This window comes from Triturus cristatus, chromosome 12 (assembly GCF_964204655.1).
Source record: "Triturus cristatus chromosome 12, aTriCri1.1, whole genome shotgun sequence".
NCBI classification, from domain to species: domain Eukaryota; kingdom Metazoa; phylum Chordata; class Amphibia; order Caudata; family Salamandridae; genus Triturus; species Triturus cristatus.
Genome location: NC_140595.1, coordinates 532751916 through 532773961, shown reverse-complemented (window position 1 = coordinate 532773961; position 22046 = coordinate 532751916). Strand labels below are relative to the sequence as shown.

Sequence of the window (22046 nt, the reverse complement as noted above, 5' to 3'; positions counted from 1 at the left end):
CCAGTGTTTCCCTAGTGAATAACAAAATAGATCAGCACATTTGTAGCTTTGAATGATTTTCCCATGGTTCCTTTCCTCTGTCCCTGCATGAACACAACGGTTCTTTTAAGAGCCAACCTTATCTTTCATCTTTTTTTTACATTTTTTTTAAAAAACTTTTTTTTTTTTTTTTACCGTACGCGTACGGTAAGCGTACCTTTTTTTTATTTTTTAAAAAAAACACTAAAAATCATTTTTCACATTACAAGGTCCTTGAAAGACTACAATTATTACTATTGACTTACCATACTCACTGAAAAAAATATTTATTCATTTGTTTTTTTAAAAAATAGTTTTTAAAATGGTTGTAGTTTACGAAAATTTTCTATATCGATCTGAAAAAAAAGAAAAAAGTATTAATATTTTTAAAACATTTTATAATACAGTACACATATTTACATTTTTTCCCAAAAAATATTTTTGCCTTATTTTTGCTGTTTTCAGAATATATTGCATTTCACTATAAATTGTGAAAGCAATTGCATTCATCATTTTACAGCGGGCAAAAAAAAATAACAATCTCAAAGATTGTATTAAAAAAGCCCAGAATCTCTTCTCACTTAAACTTATCATTACAGAAATGCATATTATTCTTAAAAAATGTCATCTAAAAACAATACTTTTTTCTTTAAAATACCGTCTGATATTTTTGTTTCAGAAGTACATTCACAATAATATATCTCAAATAACTCCAAAATACATCTGATTTTATTTCCTTTAGGCCAAATAGTATTTTTTATTCTTTCCCTGGAATAAATTTCCAAGGGAAAACCATTAAAATTCTAAAGTTTAATCTGTCCAGATCTCACCGATTCTCTGTAACATTTTGGTTCACGAAAATTTTTCGAATAATTTATTTAGTCCACAATAGAATTGCTTACTTTTCCACATGGCCAAATAGTAATTTTTGAAATTATTTTTGAAAAAATTTCCAGTGGCAGTCCAATAACATTCCAAAATTTAAAATGTGCAGAAGTTACCGATAATCTCTAAATTATTGGTTTTTCAAAATTGCATTAAAAATTTAAAAAGTCCACATTACAATTGGTTATCTTTCCTTTAGGCCAAATGATAATTTTAAAAATCTTTTTTCTACAAAATTGCAATGGTAATCCTGTAAAATGGTAAAATTATTTTGTCCAGATCTTGCCAAGTCTCTCTAAAATTTAGGTTTCAGGAAGATTAGATAGGAATTTGCTAAATCAAAAGGCAAACGTTGTTTGAAAATCAATTGGGAATCATTACACAGTGTCCATCCTTTTTCACATTTTAGATAAACTGTGTAATGTCCAGAAGTAACAGTAGGTCCATCATGGAAAATTATTGCAACAGTTACAAAAGTTTTTCCTGAAATTGATAATTGCTGTCCTGTAAACTTCTTTATTAAAGTATCCAATTTTGATCCATCAGCTCTACATCGTTGCATCATTAAAATTACATACTGTCCGTATTCCCTTAAAATTAATGTTGATAACATGTCAGAATTACACTCACCACATTTCATGCTATGATTAGCATCTTTAACTAAGTTTGCAAAAGTGACTGTTTTACTCTCTGGCAATGTCAAATAAATAAACCTTTCATTATCAACAATAGAACCACTTATATTATAACAATTATCACAACTATGTTCCCATTTATAAGAGAGACCAAAAAAAATGTCAATGGGAACTCCTTCTTCTTCCACTACCTGAAGAAAATACATCAAAAATTCGTGAGCATCTTGCTGTTCATTTTGAGAAAACTGTGTTCGTCCTGAACATACATCTAAAAGTTTTCTAATATCAGTAGCACTTTCTATTTGAGTTTTATCTTTACTCAGCTTTTGAAAAAGGAGACTGAGCTCTGAACAGAATCTTTTTCCCTGATTTATTATTATCTGCTCTTGCAAACTTTCCAGATAAAAAGCAACATTCAGCACTACATTTGCGTAGCAGTTGACACCAGAGCTATTTTCAAAATGACATCCTACAACCTGTTCTTCATTTTCCTTATTCTTTTTGCTTGCAATTACATCACTCCTCTTTTTTTTCCTCTTCTCTACATCTTCATTACAGATATTCTCATTTCTCCTTTTACGAGAAACTACACGTTTCTCCAACACAGGATACTGACCTAAATGAGGAGCATAGCTTCTTCTTAATCTATTATACTCCTTTACACAGTTTGTATCAGCACTAACTTTTGAGTCATCGAAGTCTATCATGAATAAACCTGATAATGTTTTGACTCGTGACAAAGCAACATATGCCATACCTTCTTTGAACACACTAGATCCAATGTTCACAAATGCACAATCTACAGTCAATCCTTGAGACTTGTGAATAGTTACAGCATATGCTAGAGAAAACGGAAACTGCTTCCTACGTACATATAAGTCTTTCACAAGCATGAAACGAACTGAACAACGACAAATGTCTTTAACTTCCTCTATCTGATCAAATTTTATTTTTAACCATTCAATTCCATCTTTTTTCTGATAATTAATAAAACCCACAACTCTTCCCATCGCTCCATTTACTAAGCCTTTTTCAACATCCAAATTTCTCCTTAAAAACACTCTACAGTTCATGCAAACATATAGATTTTTTTCTAATCCTGCTGTTTTGGAGATGTTCTTCTCTAGTGAGTCCAATTTATTTTTCAGTTTGCCTGTTACTGTGACAGTAATTCTTCCATCCTCAATTTTGTCCACTGCTTCCAATTTCATGATCTCTTCCTTTTCCAATTTCAAAAGCTCCTCATTGAATATTGAGCATTCACGTAGAGTTGGCATTAAGCAGATGACACTTTTGTTTTCTGCAATGTTCTTGTATATCTTCTCTGCAACTATTTCTTCCTTTGGAAATAAATTATGTAGCAGCCGAGTCTGTAATGCTTTTTTGCCAGCTTCTGTGAGTAGTCCAATCCTGATATCTTTCAGAATACTTCCATATTCTTCATCGTTTGCTTGCCTCATATTAGTTGTAAGTTCCTTGTACTCAAAGAAGGACCAAATATTTGTATTACCGATGCTTCCCAATGACTTCTTCGTGTCTTCATGTGTCACAGTATTAAACACTGGTTGTCCTTTAACCGGAGTAAGTTGCAAAAGATCCCCAAAAACGATGACGTGTTTTCCACCAAATAACACGTCATAGTCTGTCTTCAAAATTTGCTGCATTCTTAAATGCACAAAGGCAAGCATTAAGTTTGATACCATGCTCACCTCATCAATAATGAGAACTTGCATCTTCTTCAATACTCTTGAAACTTCCAAGCATGCTTCTCCAGTTAGCTTGTTGAATTGTATTTTGTTCTCATGCTCCACTGGTAACATTAGCAAACGATGTAAGGTGATTCCTTTTATGTTATATGCTGCTAACCCAGTTGGAGCAGTAACCACACAAGACAAAGTAGAATCTGTTTTTTGCTTTAGGTAGCTTCTGATGACTTTAATTAGGAAACTTTTTCCAGTGCCAGCTTGTCCGCTTACATACATCCTGATTGGATGAAATGATGTGCATGAGCACTCTTTTTTTTCATGTAGAAATCCGTGATCAATTTTGTTTTTGATCTCTTCATAAATTTGTTGCTGCTCTTGATTCAGTTGTCTTTCCAAATTTTCTAAGTCTATAAATGCTTCTTGAGCTTGATTCATAGCCGTTTCCACTTCATTCATGGCTATTGATGCTTCATTTTCAACGATTGGTTGTCCTAGGGGATCTTGACTGTATGTTCCTGAACTTTGGCTGTCCTGAGAACTGTCTCTAGCAATTTCTGCTGCAATTGTAGTTTCCTGTTCAATTTCTTCATTTAACATTTGCAGATAAGTTGAGAATGTACTGCATTGTATGCTGTCTTTGCAAGCATTAAAAGAATCTTCATAGCTCTGGAATTCTCCCAGTAGTTCATCCTCTGAACGCCATGGTTTAAACAACTGTAAAAGAGCCAAGTAGTAAAATTCTTTCTTGTCGGTAGTGTCGCAACTCAGCTTCCGGTGATTTATCAAACTTCCTTTGGTTTGCTTCACCAAACATCCTTCTTCACCAACGACTTTATATTTTCCATTATTGATGTCTTCTGCAGCTTTCCGTGAATAAATGTAGTTCTGCAGCACTTCATAGAGACACATGTTCTCCAGATGATGACTTCTCTTGGGATAATATGTGTCCAACATGTTTGTTTTCAATATATCTGTACTTTCAGGTTCGAACTGTGCCAAATATTCAATTTCTCCAACAGATTTCAGTACCCGATTTCTCATTGCTGCAAGGCCTAAACTTGCCCAAATTATTCTTCTTGACTTCGAGTAGAGACTTGCAGAAGATAATCTATCTGAACATTCGTAGGATCCAATTTCTCGATGCGATAACATCTTCAAACTGAAACTGTACAGCTTCTTACTGACAGTCTTCTCGTGAGAAATCTCTTCCCACATTTCCTTCAATTCTGTTTTTTCTGATTTCGTAATGTAAGACGTTACATATCGAGCAACAGCAATGGAATTGTCAGCAACATACTGTATATCCATGTTAGCGTTCCACATGGATAAAATGACTGGGTTGTAGTCATTTATATTTTTTGATTCTTCTTTTCTTTTAAGGTTGTAGGTATTCTTAGGTGATTTTCTTGTGATAGTATGTCTCACAGCTGACATAAAACTGTTGACTCTTCCATTTGTAAGAACAGGTCTAGGAAATCCAAATCGACATTTAGTGTAGTATTTTTCTTTGCTCTTGTATTTCCGTCGACAGTATTTTCCACACCGATGACTTTGGAAACGTAGAACTTGCTCCTTTAACTTGTACTCTTCTGTGCTTTTAGGTATAGCACATGTTGCATATTCTTCAATGTAAGATAACACTGCTTCATCAGTATCTGTTCCAAACTTTGGGGCATCCTTGATCCACAGCAGCATATGAATATGAGGAGCACCTCTTGCCTGGTACTCTTTTCTCCAAAAGAAATCCACTACTTCTCCAAGGGGTGGATTTTTTTTATTGCAGATGAAGGACATCATAGCCTCAAATCTATGATTGAAATATCTGCAAACATTAACCGGATCCAATGAGCACAGTTCTCCTGCTGTCTTGTATTCGATGTTTTCAATGTTTGAATTGGCCTCTCGTAGAAAATCCAGTAAATCATCCCAAGCGTACTCGGCGCAGCTTAGGGTAAGGAACCATGTTGGTGTTCCTAAATTGCGTAACATGCATTTTAGTTCACCATGGCGTCGGTACCAATATTCATTTGTCCCACGCTGACAAGCCATCAGATTGATCAGTTGTGTTTCCAAATGATCATCTCGGTGCTGCACTTTCTCCATAAAATCCTTAGCAGACACATTTTGTAAATGTACTCCACTTTTTAAAATGTGATTTACTGCATAAGACAGTGCAGACAAGTCGCTTTCAAATAAAAGATGGAACAAATAAGGGATACTTTGTCGAAATCTGGGATCTTCAGCATATAGTCTTGTAGTCCGATACTCAGAAGCTGGAATCTGTTCCGGACGTTCATCGTATCGTCCTCCTTTTCCTTTAGGAAACAGCTGGGGAAAACATCGAGCTTCCAAGCTCTCCTCCCATACACTCACGGGATTTCCTTTTGCTTTCTTCATCTGAAAGAGATCAATATTGTCTCCCATAACTTCTTTCGAATGGAGAGGATGTATGCTAAAATGTTCATAAATTTCTTCTTCCTTTGACTTGTCCACTTTTTCAATTTGTCCACTTGGTGTTTCTGTATCTCCTTGTAAATCTTCTTCTTCTTCTTCTTCTACTATATAAATTGATTCATACCATTTGTTATTTTTTTTCAAATACAAATTTGCTCTTTGTACTTTCCGCACATCTACCAGCTCCTGCCAAATCTTCTTATTCTTTGTAGGTACACCATTAACCAGAATAATTAATGGTTCAGTTTCCAAAGTATCCGCATCAATAGTTTCCATATTTTTTTTCAAATCCAAGGGCAAATACACCACTCTACCTTTTAAACCTCTCACTAAATCTGAAGGAGGTAATTTACCAGTTTTGGGCTCCATACGTACTATGGTCTGGAACGGATGAACACATTGAATGAGTATAGACTCATATGTATTTAATTCAGAAAGTTCAGCAGGAATAGCATCCAATTCTAAATTATTATGTACAGCTCTGGTCGGCATTCTATTTTCCTCTAACTTGTTGTAGCAGTATTTACAAATACGCTGATCTTCACCCAATTCAAAACAATTTTCAAGAAATATATATGTTGCAAAATCCATCCACTTATAATTATCTTCATTTTCACTCTTTCTGTAGAGATCAACATTCCTAGTTTGTTTTCTATAATGAGTTCTGCGGCAACAAATACAAGTAACATTTGGTCTTTCATTAGAGACTATTGCAAATTTTGTTATGTGATCATTAAATGTCTTACTTACACAAGGTTCTACATTCTCTTCCACTTCTGCCTCATTTACTGTGTCCTTCTCTGCACTGTTTTGTTCAGGACCAAAGTAACAAAACTGAATTTCATCAACAACCTTCTCTACATCTGATACCGTTCCTCGGAACAGAGCCCTATTCAATTCATTTAACTTTATTGCTGGACTTTTGGCAAAATACAACCGTCTCACAAACTTTCTCATTTCAGTATGATGAACAGCCAGCATCCTAAAATGATGGAAAACACTATTGCACACTTTTCTAGATAGACAAGCAAGAGAATGACCCTGCAAACCAGTATTCTCTCTCACTCTGCATGGATCCAGACTTTGAAGCACCTTAATCTTTTGTTTTACACTTTTTTTACTATATTCTCTTAGAAACTCTCGAAATCTGTCAATAGATTCCTGACGCACAGTGCAAATACTACTACAATTCCAAGTGTACACTGGGGCTTTAGGACGTCTCCCCATTGCCTCATCTGCCATCACTTGTACCTCATCTCTTGGAACCATTATCTCCTTCTCCATTATGCAACCATTTTTTACTTCGTATGAACGACCTCTGGTGTCAACTGCATGCAGCAAACTATTACTTTGAAAATAGCTCTCTTCATTAAAAAAAGGTTCACTACTTGAGCTATGCATCCACTTTCCTAAAAACACTTTACAAAAATTTGTTCTGTTCACTACTCTTTTGCTTTTGCTTTGTGATTTCAGTACATTAACCATTTTATCTAATGTACGCATCCTATTCAAAATTAATATGAATAGTTTCCTTTTTAATTCTAATGCCTTTGCTGCAATGGCTTCAATTTCTTTTTTTCTCTTATAATATTTAGCCTTTTGCTTATATTTCTTTATATCCTTTATCAAATTGGACATAACTCTTCTCTGAAACATTTTTCTACGTATCTCTTTAAATGCTGTTTTTCTGTTTATGTTAAACTTTTCAATTGCAGAAGGTATATTTGCATTAACTAAATCCTCAATTTTTTGCTGTTCTGTAGGTTTTGTTACATTTTTCCGAGAACAGACATTTTGTACATTTTTGTTTGTTTTCAATATTTTGTTTAGGAATTGTCTTTTTTGCTTACCAGAAGATTTTTTCTTTTTCCCAACATCAGCATCTTCTACTAACTTTGGTCCTCCAGTTGTCCTCAAATATAGTTTTTTTTTTAGCGTTTTTTGAACTCGAGATTTTGTAGGCATCTTAAATTTTGTTCACTGTTCTTCAGCAATACCTGCAAAAAAACTAAAAAAAAAATTCTTTATTGTATTTAAATATATTACTACATTTCTTTTCACAATAGTCACAAAACGAAATTTCTTTGCCAATTTGAATGCACACAAACTCCTCTTTTTTTTTGGGCAAGTGAAAATCTGTATAACAAACTGTCACATTATGAAACCAAGCTGTTTTTTTTTCAGACCACCACCGTGTGTATTCTCTGTGACTGCCTACACTCCAGCAGGGGCAACCAGCCTTAGTGATGCTGAATGTATTTGCATTACAGACTTAAACCTGAAAACCCCACTCGCTTCTAATTACTGTGCATGACTATACATGGCAAGCACATGGGTGTGTGCTAAACCTCTGCTTCTTCCCCCAAAAATTCGCTCCTCTTTTCCATCTACTGCAACTGTGAAATCACCAGAGCAAGACGCAATACATTTCTGCCTATAATTCTTCTATGCACACAGAGTCATGTTTTCACATTAGTGCCAAAACGAAATTTCTTTGCCAATTTGAAAGCACACTTACTGCTCTTTTTTTTTTCGGGCCAAGTGAAAATCTCTTTTTACACTTTGAAATCACTTTTACAGACTGACACATTCTGAAACCTTTTTTTTTAAATTTATTTAAATGCACATGTCCAAGCTGTTTTTTTTTCAGACCACCACCGTGTGTATTCTCTGTGACTGCCTACACTCCAGCAGGGGCAACCAGCCTTAGTGATGCTGAATGTATTTGCATTACAGACTTAAACCTGAAAACCCCACTCGCTTCTAATTACTGTGCATGACTATACATGGCAAGCACATGGGTGTGTGCTAAACCTCTGCTTCTTCCCCCAAAAATTCGCTCCTCTTTTCCATCTACTGCAACTGTGAAATCACCAGAGCAAGACGCAATACATTTCTGCCTATAATTCTTCTATGCACACAGAGTCATGTTTTCACATTAGTGCCAAAACGAAATTTCTTTGCCAATTTGAAAGCACACTTACTGCTCTTTTTTTTTCGGGGGCAAGTGTATATCTCTTTTTTCAATTTGAAATCACTTTTACAGACTGACACATTCTGAAACCTTTTTTTTTAAATTTATTTAAATGCACATGTCCAAGCAGTTTTTTTTTCAGACCACCACCGTGTGCATTCTCTGTGACTGCCTACACTCCAGCAGGGGCAACCAGCCTTAGTGATGCTGAATGTATTTGCATTACAGACTTAAACCTGAAAACCCCACTCGCTTCTAATTACTGTGCATGACTATACATGGCAAGCACATGGGTGTGTGCTAAACCTCTGCTTCTTCCCCCAAAAATTCGCTCCTCTTTTCCATCTACTGCAACTGTGAAATCACCAGAGCAAGACGCAATACATTTCTGCCTATAATTCTTCTATGCACACAGAGTCATGTTTTCACATTAGTGCCAAAACGAAATTTCTTTGCCAATTTGAAAGCACACTTACTGCTCTTTTTTTTTCGGGCCAAGTGAAAATCTCTTTTTACACTTTGAAATCACTTTTACAGACTGACACATTCTGAAACCTTTTTTTTTAAATTTATTTAAATGCACATGTCCAAGCTGTTTTTTTTTCAGACCACCACCGTGTGTATTCTCTGTGACTGCCTACACTCCAGCAGGGGCAACCAGCCTTAGTGATGCTGAATGTATTTGCATTACAGACTTAAACCTGAAAACCCCACTCGCTTCTAATTACTGTGCATGACTATACATGGCAAGCACATGGGTGTGTGCTAAACCTCTGCTTCTTCCCCCAAAAATTCGCTCCTCTTTTCCATCTACTGCAACTGTGAAATCACCAGAGCAAGACGCAATACATTTCTGCCTATAATTCTTCTATGCACACAGAGTCATGTTTTCACATTAGTGCCAAAACGAAATTTCTTTGCCAATTTGAAAGCACACTTACTGCTCTTTTTTTTTCGGGCCAAGTGAAAATCTCTTTTTACACTTTGAAATCACTTTTACAGACTGACACATTCTGAAACCTTTTTTTTAAATTTATTTAAATGCACATGTCCAAGCTGTTTTTTTTTCAGACCACCACCGTGTGTATTCTCTGTGACTGCCTACACTCCAGCAGGGGCAACCAGCCTTAGTGATGCTGAATGTATTTGCATTACAGACTTAAACCTGAAAACCCCACTCGCTTCTAATTACTGTGCATGACTATACATGGCAAGCACATGGGTGTGTGCTAAACCTCTGCTTCTTCCCCCAAAAATTCGCTCCTCTTTTCCATCTACTGCAACTGTGAAATCACCAGAGCAAGACGCAATACATTTCTGCCTATAATTCTTCTATGCACACACAGTCATGTTTTCACATTAGTGCCAAAACGAAATTTCTTTGCCAATTTGAAAGCACACTTACTGCTCTTTTTTTTTCGGGCCAAGTGAAAATCTCTTTTTACACTTTGAAATCACTTTTACAGACTGACACATTCTGAAACCTTTTTTTTTAAATTTATTTAAATGCACATGTCCAAGCTGTTTTTTTTTCAGACCACCACCGTGTGTATTCTCTGTGACTGCCTACACTCCAGCAGGGGCAACCAGCCTTAGTGATGCTGAATGTTTTTGCATTACAGACTTAAACCTGAAAACCCCACTCGCTTCTAATTACTGTGCATGACTATACATGGCAAGCACATGGGTGTGTGCTAAACCTCTGCTTCTTCCCCCAAAAATTCGCTCCTCTTTTCCATCTACTGCAACTGTGAAATCACCAGAGCAAGACGCAATACATTTCTGCCTATAATTCTTCTATGCACACAGAGTCATGTTTTCACATTAGTGCCAAAACGAAATTTCTTTGCCAATTTGAAAGCACACTTACTGCTCTTTTTTTTTCGGGCCAAGTGAAAATCTCTTTTTACACTTTGAAATCACTTTTACAGACTGACACATTCTGAAACCTTTTTTTAAAATTTATTTAAATGCACATGTCCAAGCTGTTTTTTTTTCAGACCACCACCGTGTGTATTCTCTGTGACTGCCTACACTCCAGCAGGGGCAACCAGCCTTAGTGATGCTGAATGTATTTGCATTACAGACTTAAACCTGAAAACCCCACTCGCTTCTAATTACTGTGCATGACTATACATGGCAAGCACATGGGTGTGTGCTAAACCTCTGCTTCTTCCCCCAAAAATTCGCTCCTCTTTTCCATCTACTGCAACTGTGAAATCACCAGAGCAAGACGCAATACATTTCTGCCTATAATTCTTCTATGCACACAGAGTCATGTTTTCACATTAGTGCCAAAACGAAATTTCTTTGCCAATTTGAAAGCACACTTACTGCTCTTTTTTTTTCGGGGGCAAGTGTATATCTCTTTTTTCAATTTGAAATCACTTTTACAGACTGACACATTCTGAAACCTTTTTTTTAAAATTTATTTAAATGCACATGTCCAAGCAGTTTTTTTTTCAGACCACCACCGTGTGCATTCTCTGTGACTGCCTACACTCCAGCAGGGGCAACCAGCCTTAGTGATGCTGAATGTATTTGCATTACAGACTTAAACCTGAAAACCCCACTCGCTTCTAATTACTGTGCATGACTATACATGGCAAGCACATGGGTGTGTGCTAAACCTCTGCTTCTTCCCCCAAAAATTCGCTCCTCTTTTCCATCTACTGCAACTGTGAAATCACCAGAGCAAGACGCAATACATTTCTGCCTATAATTCTTCTATGCACACAGAGTCATGTTTTCACATTAGTGCCAAAACGAAATTTCTTTGCCAATTTGAAAGCACACTTACTGCTCTTTTTTTTTCGGGCCAAGTGAAAATCTCTTTTTACACTTTGAAATCACTTTTACAGACTGACACATTCTGAAACCTTTTTTTTAAATTTATTTAAATGCACATGTCCAAGCTGTTTTTTTTTCAGACCACCACCGTGTGTATTCTCTGTGACTGCCTACACTCCAGCAGGGGCAACCAGCCTTAGTGATGCTGAATGTATTTGCATTACAGACTTAAACCTGAAAACCCCACTCGCTTCTAATTACTGTGCATGACTATACATGGCAAGCACATGGGTGTGTGCTAAACCTCTGCTTCTTCCCCCAAAAATTCGCTCCTCTTTTCCATCTACTGCAACTGTGAAATCACCAGAGCAAGACGCAATACATTTCTGCCTATAATTCTTCTATGCACACAGAGTCATGTTTTCACATTAGTCCCAAAACGAAATTTCTTTGCCAATTTGAAAGCACACTTACTGCTCTTTTTTTTTCGGGGGCAAGTGAAAATCTCTTTTTACACTTTGAAATCACTTTTACAGACTGACACATTCTGAAACCTTTTTTTTAAATTTATTTAAATGCACATGTCCAAGCTGTTTTTTTTTCAGACCACCACCGTGTGTATTCTCTGTGACTGCCTACACTCCAGCAGGGGCAACCAGCCTTAGTGATGCTGAATGTATTTGCATTACAGACTTAAACCTGAAAACCCCACTCGCTTCTAATTACTGTGCATGACTATACATGGCAAGCACATGGGTGTGTGCTAAACCTCTGCTTCTTCCCCCAAATATTCGCTCCTCTTTTCCATCTACTGCAACTGTGAAATCACCAGAGCAAGACGCAATACATTTCTGCCTATAATTCTTCTATGCACACAGAGTCATGTTTTCACATTAGTGCCAAAACGAAATTTCTTTGCCAATTTGAAAGCACACTTACTGCTCTTTTTTTTTCGGGCCAAGTGAAAATCTCTTTTACAGACTGACACATTATGAATCCACCATGTGTAACTACAACAAAAACAATTCCCATTTCTATTATTCATTTCTTAAGTTACCACATACATCCCCTCTCAAACTGTAAACTCACCTTTAAAATTAGTTAGTTGTGAAAGAAATGTGTCACTCAAACAGCAGATTATCAGAGCCAGGATCTCTGTTCTGTACACCTCTCTCCTCTCAGCAGAACCAGATAATGGCAAACTTTCCCTCTATTTTTCCACACATATACATGTAAGTTTCAAATCTCAGTGCTTCCCCCTTTTTTTCAAATGTAATGACACATTTCTATTGGTTGAAAACCAACCCTTTTCCAAAAGTACCCTGCCCCCAACTTGACTTCTGCCTAGTACCCTTCCCCCAACTTGACTTCTGCCTGCTACCATAGCAACAGCTCATGGAACACTGCTGTGTGCAGTTAGGTCAGAAGTTCGACACACAATGTTTCAATTCCACAGAGCAAGAGTGCTTGACTTTTCAAACCTAACTGCAAATCCATAGTACTGTTCTTTGGTTACACATTTTTTTGTACCAATACAAAACATGCTTCTATTAATTTTCACATACAGCCTAGTTTTTTTTCTAGAATGGTATGAAACAGCCAATCAGTTCTTTTTGTTTTGTAAAAAATATGTATGCCTCCATTTCCAAACTGTCTTTCTTTTCATTATGCCATTCTACTGAAAGACACCTCCTGAGTGCATCCAGTTCTCCTTTGAAGATGTTCACAGTGTGGATTGTAGGGCACAGCTATGTCTTCTGGAGTGAAAAGTTTGCAGAGAAAACAGATATGGTGAGAGACCTTGCTTTGCCAAATGTAGACATTAAATGGATTGGTCAGAGAGGGTTAAAGTGGCACCAATTGATGCCATTGGTGAAATCCTTCATGCAAATCCAACACCCTGACCTCATAATAGTGCACTGTGGTGGCAATGACCTAGGCACTTTGACTGGGGTAGGTCTGGAAATGCTTATGAAGGACACCTTTGCACAACTGTTTTCACTTTTCCCTAAAACTGCCTTTGTGTTTTCCAACATATGCCAAAGGCAAAAATGGAACTGGTCCAATCATTTCTGTCCACAGATTGACAAAGCAAGAAAGCACGTCAACAAATCTGTTTCTGCTTTCCTCCGTGACTATGGTATGGGTGCCATTTACCACAACAACTTGCGTTACGACATGCAAGACATTTATAGAGGAGATGGTGTGCACTTCAATGATGAAGGGAACAGAGTCTTCCTCTTGAACCTTAGACTCTGCATCGGTACTTACTTGTAGGTACCACTAAAAAAATGACTCCATAAACACAACAGCTCTTTTTAGAGCTCCCTAATTTCTAAACTCTTAAATCTGATTTTCATTTATTTATTTTTATTTTTTTTACCGTACGCTTACCGTGAGCTTACCGTACGCGTACCCCGTGATTTTTTTTAAAATCAATAAATGTTTTCTTTGTACTTTTCTGTCCTTCTTTGACCCCCTTACAATTGTTAGGGGGTCTGTAACTCTCCTCATTGCCCCCTTTCCTTGTTTTCACTCTTTTTTTTCAGAGTGAAATACACAAAATGGCGGCCGCCGCTTCCTGGTTTCGGCCGATTCGAATGTTTACTAAGATCTAAGAGCCAATCAGAATCGCGCTCGCGCACGCCACCGTACGCTTACCGTAAGCGTACGGTAAGCGTACCGTAAGCTGGCTCAGATATATATATTGATTTAAAGGCTATTTTCTCAAAATCAACTGAACTGATTTACACCAAACCTACAAAAGGCACTTCCTTGACCTACGGACTACCTCTCTGCCAAATTTCTAGTAATTCTGTTCAGCCGTTCGGGCTGTAGCTCGTTCTAAAGGTCCTATGGAAAAATGCATGGGAAAAACGCGTTTTGGGACCCCCCTTTTATCTCAGCCCCCGCTTGACGAATCCCCCCGAGACTTTCAGGGTAGGAGCGGAGCGTAGCGCCCCACCTATTTTGAGAAATTCGCGAGGATTCGTCGACCGGCGCCAAAGTTATTCAAAATAGAATGTTGAGGTTTTCCTATGGAAACGTGGTCCTAACTATAACTACCTACTGGCGACCGCCAGTAGGTAATATATATATATATATATATATTATCTACTGGCGGTCGCCAGTAGATAGTTATAGTTAGGACCGTGTTTCCATAGGAAATCCGCAACATTCTATTTGGAATAACTTTGGCGCTGGTTGACGAATCCTCGCGAGATTTTCAAAATAGGTGGGGCGCTCCGCTCCGCTCCTACCCTGAAAGTCTCGGGGGGATTCGTCAAGCGGGGGCTGAGAAAAAAGGGGGGTCCCAAAACACGTTTTCCCCATGCAATTTTCCATAGGGACCTTTAGTCCAAGGTACAGCCCGAACGGCTGAACAGAATTACTTGAAATTTGGCAGAGAGGTAGTCCTCAGCTCAGGGATGTGCCTTTTGCAGGTCTGGTGGCAATCTGTTCAGTAGTTCCTGAGAAAATCAAAAGTAAAATCATATATATATGTGGGCGGAGCCTAACCACACATCTCATCCTGAGATCTGATTGGCTGTCAGCACTTCATCCAAGAAGTGTTAGCAGCCATCTTGGGACCAATATACATGCTAGCACCTCATTAAAAAGCATTGCAGTTAATAGAAGGTTTTAAGACTTTAGTTACATTATAAATCATTTGTTGATGGTACCATACTCATTTTAGGAATTGTGGTATGTTCTAAGGTGATTTCACCATGTGAAAAAGCCTTCTGCTGGGATATCATGATTGAGAGAAAAATATTTTCTCATGCTTTTCCCACAGAGGTTTGGAAGGTGATCTATAAGCTAAACTGAGAGCTTATTTTCTCTAAATTCACATTATCTTTCTCAGTCATGTGAGAATGAAGTCTGACATTCTCAGTAAAACATGTACATCCAACAAGGGCAGAGACTGTCAGTTGATTCCTTTGTGTTCTACTGCAGCTTCCCAGAGTGTTTCAAAGAACAACTAGAGCGCTAACAGTCCTACTTATGATAAACGTATGGCACACCTGAAGCCATCTTGCTTGGATTAAAGTGGTAACTCTTAAAACATTTAATTTAAAAAGGAACAAAATGAGGGGGTTCATTTTCCCATAAAAAGTATGATTAGTGCTGCAGAAAGAAAAATTAGGGCACATTTTGACTGACTTCTCAAATCCTCTTCTATTTCAATAAAAAATTCTGACATGCAGACTTAAACATGCACTTTCAATACCAGCAGCAGTTTTCCCTGGTGAGCAGTAGCTTTACTACAGTGATCTAATGAGCAAAAAGAGTGCTAACATTCTGAATTTATGGCAAATGTGTGACACATCTGAATGCCTTCTTGATGGAATCAAAGTAAAAAACTGAAAGTATTTTCTACTGAGGAGACTGCAGTAAATGAGGAAATTAGGAAACTTCATAACAAATAAGTCTCCCAAGATGGCCACCAGAGACAAAAGAGCCCAAATGTAGCCCAAATATCACCCAGATGTAGCCCAAGTATAGCCCAATGACAGAATGTCCCAGAGTGTTCTTAAAAACAACTAGAGCGCTTACTGTCTTCATTATGACAAAAGTATGGCACACCTGAAGCCATCTTGATTGGAATAAACTGGTAACACTTAAAACATTTAATTTAAAAAGGAACACAATGAGGGGGTTCATTTTGCCATAGAAATTATGATTAATGCTGAAGAAAGAAAATGAGGGCACATTTTGAGTGACTTCTCAAATCCTCTTCTATTTCATTAAAAAATTCTGACATGCAGACTGAAACATGCCCTTTTAATACCAGGAGCAGACTTCCATGGTGAACAGTAGTTTTACTACAGTGATCTAATGAGCAACTAGAGTGCTAACATTCAGAATTTATGGCAAATGTGTGAAATATCTGAATACCCTCATGATGGAATCAAAGTAAAAAACTGAAAGCATTTCCTACTGAGGAGACTGCAGTACATGAGGAAATTAGGAAACTTCATAACAAATAAATCTCCCAAGATGGCCACCGGAGACAAAAGAGCCCAAATGTAGCCCACAATCACCCAGATGTAGCCCAAATATAGCCCAATGACAGAAGTGTGCAAAACACTTATTATTTTGTGTTTTTGCAGTGTTATATAGTGCAGACTTGTCAGGTATTGGAGTGCTTTACATGAGCATTGGTTACATCACACAAGAACAAATTCATTTTGGTTGTAGACATGGGAAGACTAAGTAATTTGACCAGAATCACAGAATGTCGAGCTGAAGCAGAAACTCCAACCTGGTTCCCCAGTTGCAAAGTCTGCAGTTCTGGAAGTAACACCACATCCTCTCCCCTAAGTGCAACATTTAATCAAGTGGTCAACTGGATAAAAAAACATAAAGATAACAAATAATTTAAAAGTGCTTTGTAGCTATTTGAAAACTCAGAAAACTCAGAAAATATGTCCTAGGTATTACAGGAAATGCTCTAGGTATTACAGTTTTGATTACATCAAGATGTCGTTAGGCGTTCCACACTTTTGTAATAAATATAGAATGTTAGCAAAGAGGCCAGGGGCACGGACTCTGAAAATTGAAGGCAGGTAGGAGGGTGCAAAGGCAACAATTTAACCACACTGAGCAGGCAGAAAGGGCCGTGGCAGCACAACAGACTATGGAGGGCAGTGGAAAGGGGGGCAGGGGCAACAAACCAACAATACAGGACTTGCAAGAGAGGCTGTGGCAATGTAATAGACCATTGTGGGCAGAAGGAAGAGGCAATGGTAGTACAACCATACATGCCAACAGACCCGATTCAGCCAGGAAACGTACAATGTTTTTAAGCTCAAATGGGCTTTATTTGATCTGTCTCCTGTCTACAATCTCCTCATTTTCAATGTAACTCAAAGGGGAAAATCAATACCCCAGTTTTTTTTCAAAATCTCCCTCTTACCAAGTTCAAAATGTTCGCAAGTATGGTACATTGGATCATGGAAGGAAATGGGGTAGGGACATGGACTTGGATAACAGAGGACAGGAGGGACATGGAGAGGTGCACCAAACTGACCCTGCAGGGCAGGCATCAGGGTTTGCAGCAGCACAATACACCACACAGGGCATGCGGGACGGGAGTGCAGCACAACAATCCATAGAAAGCAAGAGGGAGGGGACAGGACCATGCACTTGGACAACAGAGAACAGAGGGGCAAGAGGCAATGTTAGCTAGCTGACCATAATGGACAGACAGGAGAGAAAGCTGCAGCATAACAGACCATAAAGGGCAGGAGGGACGGATCAGGGGCATTACAATGGAACAGACAAGCCAGGAGGGAGGGAGTCGGGGTCTGCACATGTAAACAGAGGGCTGGAGGCAAGGGGGCAGGGCAGGAGCAGCAAGATAGCCATGGAGGTCAGGCAGGATGGGCACTAGAAGCAAGACACACCATGAAGAGCAACAGTGAGACCGTGATGGCATACACACAGACCATGGAGGGAAGGTGGGAGGGGGTCAGGGGCAGCTAACTGACCACACAGGGAAGGTGGGAGGGGCCATGGCAGCACAGAAGACCATGCAAGGCAAGTGGGAGGGTTAGTGGCAGCACAATGGCTATGATGGGCAAGAAGGAGGGTGCAGGGGCATGCACAAAGGACGATGGAGGATAGAAGGGAGGGTCAGGACCTGTGCACAGACAAGAAATTTCAGGGGAAGGGGCCTCACAACAGACCGCACGGGGCAGGCAGGAGGAGCAGTTGCAACACAACAGACCAGGGAGGGCAGAAGGGTGTGGCAGTACAATGGACCATGTAGGACAGGAGGAAGAGGATAGGGGCATGGCATGTGGACAGGCAGGGTGGAGGTGGCAGGGACAGGTTACAGTCATCTGACAATGCTAGGCAGGTGGTAGGGGAGTGGCAGCTCAACAAAACACTCAGAGTAGATAGGAGTGGCAGGTCCATGGAACATGGTGGGCAAAAAGGATGGAGCAGGGGCATGCACAAAGACATCGGAGGACAGGGGGAAGGAGAATAGGGGCAGCAAGCTAAGCACAGAGTTTAAGCAGGAGGTCAATGATGGGGCATAGAATTGGGCAATGGAGGGCAGGAGGAGTGGACTGGTACATCATACTAAATTGAGGGCAGTGGCAGCACATCAGACCATGCATGGCAGGATGGAGGAGGCTAGTCCATGGATTCACACAACAGAGGATAGGGAGGAGGGGGATGGGGCAGCAAGCTAACTGTTCAGAGAAGGCGTGTATTAGAAGCTTTATTGTTTTTAAAACGTGTGTCTGTGCGAACTACTTAAAATATGAACAAGTATGCAGCATAATCTCACTTTTATTCAGGAAGAAGAGGACGTTTGTGACCGTGACTCCGGGCTCACTTGGCAGAAACACCCCCTGGCCCTCCACCCCCTATTGCAAAATGTAATGCCCGTGAAAAGGGTAGGTGAACACAGTGTTATATAGAACATAGTCCTGAGAGCACGATTGAAAATGAAAACTAGATATAGTGTATGGTATAAACTATGCACCAAAAAGTGTGATATAAGATGAACCGGGCGTGAAATATAATATGCAATACATTGTGCGCAATGACAGATTCATTGGAGAGCGCGAGATAGTACAGGCACTAGCGCGTGCTATGCGATATGCGCCTTGGAGTGTAATATGCACAGGGCAGTGTTGTGTAACCTAACTAGTCTCTAAAGTTGTAATATAAAATATGTGCTGGGGAGTGTAACGTTGCATATGCACTGTGACAAAGATATGGATCCCAGATTGTAATATGTATGGCATAGCACTGTGCGTTATAACATAGGCATCGAGGAAGGCACGTTAGATGGGGCAATATAACCCGTGCGAAGACAAGTGTGGCATGACATATTCACGGGGTGGTGTTACAGTGCACATGGGCTAGAGAGTGTCATAGCATATGCACTAGCTAGTGGAATACAACACAGAGGTGTGTGGCACTCAGCAGGCAATGGTGGGTGTAACACAGCATTGGGCTCTGCCAGGAGCGTGCTGTGACTCTCAAGTGATGTTCGTCCCCTTTCCAGAGAGTAAAATAAAAAGTATTACACATCTGGCAGTGGATGTGTGTTTTATTAACCGTGAGGGGGGTTTCTTGCATAGTTTTGGTCGAATTTTTGTCGAATCCCCTTTGAAAGGCTTGGTGTGCATGTGTATTAAATGTGCCCGTCAATAGCTACCCATGTTTGTATAAATAAACGACAAGGGTGTCTACCGGGATTAGGCACGGTAGGGCATCAGACATGTCAGAGCTTCACTAGTGGTGTAAATACATTCCACGTGGATTCATTGTATGCATAGTCGCCTTTTAATGAATATCACGCAAATCGTCATGGTGATAGGTACGTACGGTTTGTCCAGCATGTCCTAGGTGTGTCTATAAATATATATTTTTTTAAAATAATAAAAAACAGTGGCCGGCCCTGGGGATTGGGGTCAAAAAAATATAATTAGGAGAGAGGCCCTGGGGGATGGGGTCATCAGGGCCAATAAATTAGAATAAGAAGGGGAACCACACAGCCCCCCTTCTTAAAAAATTAAAATTAATAAAAGACTGGCATCGTGCCGGAGGCCACGCCCCCTCCTTGCAGCACTCTGCAAACGCGCCCCCTGGCGAGTTGTAAGTTGGGGAATTAATTCCTCTTCAATACTGAGGGTCCCTGAGGGCCAACTAGCCCAACAGGCATCTCCAGTATGCGCCAGGGAGCTGCGCTGTAGACAGGTGTTCTGAGGCCAAGCCCCTTTTTACACCTCTCTGCAACGCAGCTCTGTGGCGCTTACTGGAGGTACCTAGTGGTCTAGTTTGACCCTAGGGACCCTTAGGATTCAAGGGGACTTAATCTCTCAAATTAGAATAGCCACAGGGCGCGTTTACACAGTGGTGAAGGGAGGGGACGGGGCCTGAGGTGACGTGTGCAAACACGCACTATGGCACGTTTTAAATTGGTGATATAATTTCCCTTCAATACTGAGGGCCCCTGGGGGCTGACTAGCCCACCAAGTGCTTCCAGTAAGCGCCACTGAGCTGCATTGCAGAGAGGTGGTCCAGGCCGTGCCACTTTTTACACCTCTCTGCAACGCAGCTCTGTGGCACTTACTGGAGGTACCTAGTGGGCTAGTTGGACCCTAGGGACCCTCAGGATTCAAATGAACGTAATCTCCCAACTAAAAACGGACACAGGGCGTGTTTACACAGTGGTGAAGGGAGGGGACGGGGCCTGAGTTAACATGTGCAAAAACGCCCTGTGGCCTGTTTTAAGAGGTAGTTGTAATCCCCCTGCCCTATTATATACTAGGGGCCTACAGAGGAGGTCATGCTAATCACAGGGGGACCCCAACACATAATGTTCCCTAGTGTATGTAGGTGTTTTCACTGTATTCTAAGTGTCTTTTAACATAGCACTGGCTCTAGGACTGGTTAGTCAGACTCAGTTACCACCAGTATCCGTCTGAAAAAGTTGAGGGTACAGGATGATTTTGCAACAAGGCTTCTTTCTGCTCTTCTTTTTGTTCTTTCTGCACGTTATCCTTCTTCCTGCACTTTTCTTCGTCTTTGAGGACTTCTGTTGCTTCTTTCTGCACTTCTTTTTTTTCTTTCTGTGCATTTTTTCTTCTTTCTTCACATGTCCTATCTCTGTAGGCATAGTTAGAAATTAGCATTTAAAAAACCTTTGAAATTCACAGAAAAAACCATAGGTTTCAGGCACGTTATAGTTAGGAATTAGCATTTAAAAAACCTCAGAAATTAACTGAAAAAACCATAGGTTTCAGGGGTGTTATAGTTAGCTGGACTTTTCACTTGTACAAAACCATTGAAATTCCCCCGTTATAGTTAGTTCAGCTAACTATAACTCGCGCGCCCGCAATGCACTGCTGATGACGTCACATATTACATCACTCATGACATGGTCAGTGACATCACTCATGACATCACTGATGACATCTCAAATGACATCACTGATGACATCACTGATGACATCATCCTTGTGATAGTGTGGCAGACCTCCTCTCACCCTAATATAACCTTTGATACACACATTCAAAAATAGAGACTAACATTTTCAAAACAATGGACATACCAATACCAGTTACAACAACCTCTTCAGTAATTCTAAGATCCACATACACATCCACTCATTCACCAACAGTCCTATACAGTCACTCATACATGTACTCACATATGTACTCATACACCTATACATCCTGTTACACAATGCCACTCATCCATAGAGTTACTCACACACATAGTCACTCATGCTGATAAAGAATCAAACATACATTTACTTGCATATACAGTTATACACACACCACCACACTTACTTCTACGGCAACTTACACATACTTAGTCTTTTAAACAATCACTTATAGAAACACATACTTATTCATACAGGAACTCTTTCAATCTCTCACTCTCACATATACTCACTTATATACACCAATAGTCACATATACTAGTTTAAAACATATGTAGTTACTCATAAAGACACTATTGAGACAGTCATTCACTCACTAACACACCCATACACACACTCATCCACCCATACAGTCCTGCACACATGCTGTCTTCAACACATACAAACAG

General features: G+C 39.4%; 1 protein-coding gene and 1 long non-coding RNA gene across 2 annotated transcripts in view; one reads left to right on the top strand and one right to left on the bottom strand.

The window, feature by feature from the left end:
• The window catches only part of LOC146776208 (uncharacterized), a 210124-nt gene that overhangs the window by 144957 nt on the left and 43121 nt on the right, over nt 1-22046 (top strand). The gene's annotated exons all lie outside the window — the stretch shown is intronic.
• LOC146776209 (uncharacterized) lies at nt 179-12661 on the bottom strand. The gene is made up of 2 exons (XM_085639807.1): nt 12552-12661; nt 179-7706 (listed from the first exon to the last, which is right to left on the bottom strand). The coding sequence occupies exon 2, from the start codon at nt 7661-7663 to the stop codon at nt 1199-1201; it is 6465 nt and encodes a 2154-aa protein (XP_085495933.1). The 5' UTR covers nt 7664-7706; nt 12552-12661; the 3' UTR covers nt 179-1198.

What these genes read in the sequence shown, in the direction of transcription:
- LOC146776209 (XM_085639807.1), bottom strand. Translation starts at nt 7,663, where the DNA reads ATGCCTACAAAATCTCGAGTTCAAAAAACGCTAAAAAAAAAACTATAT.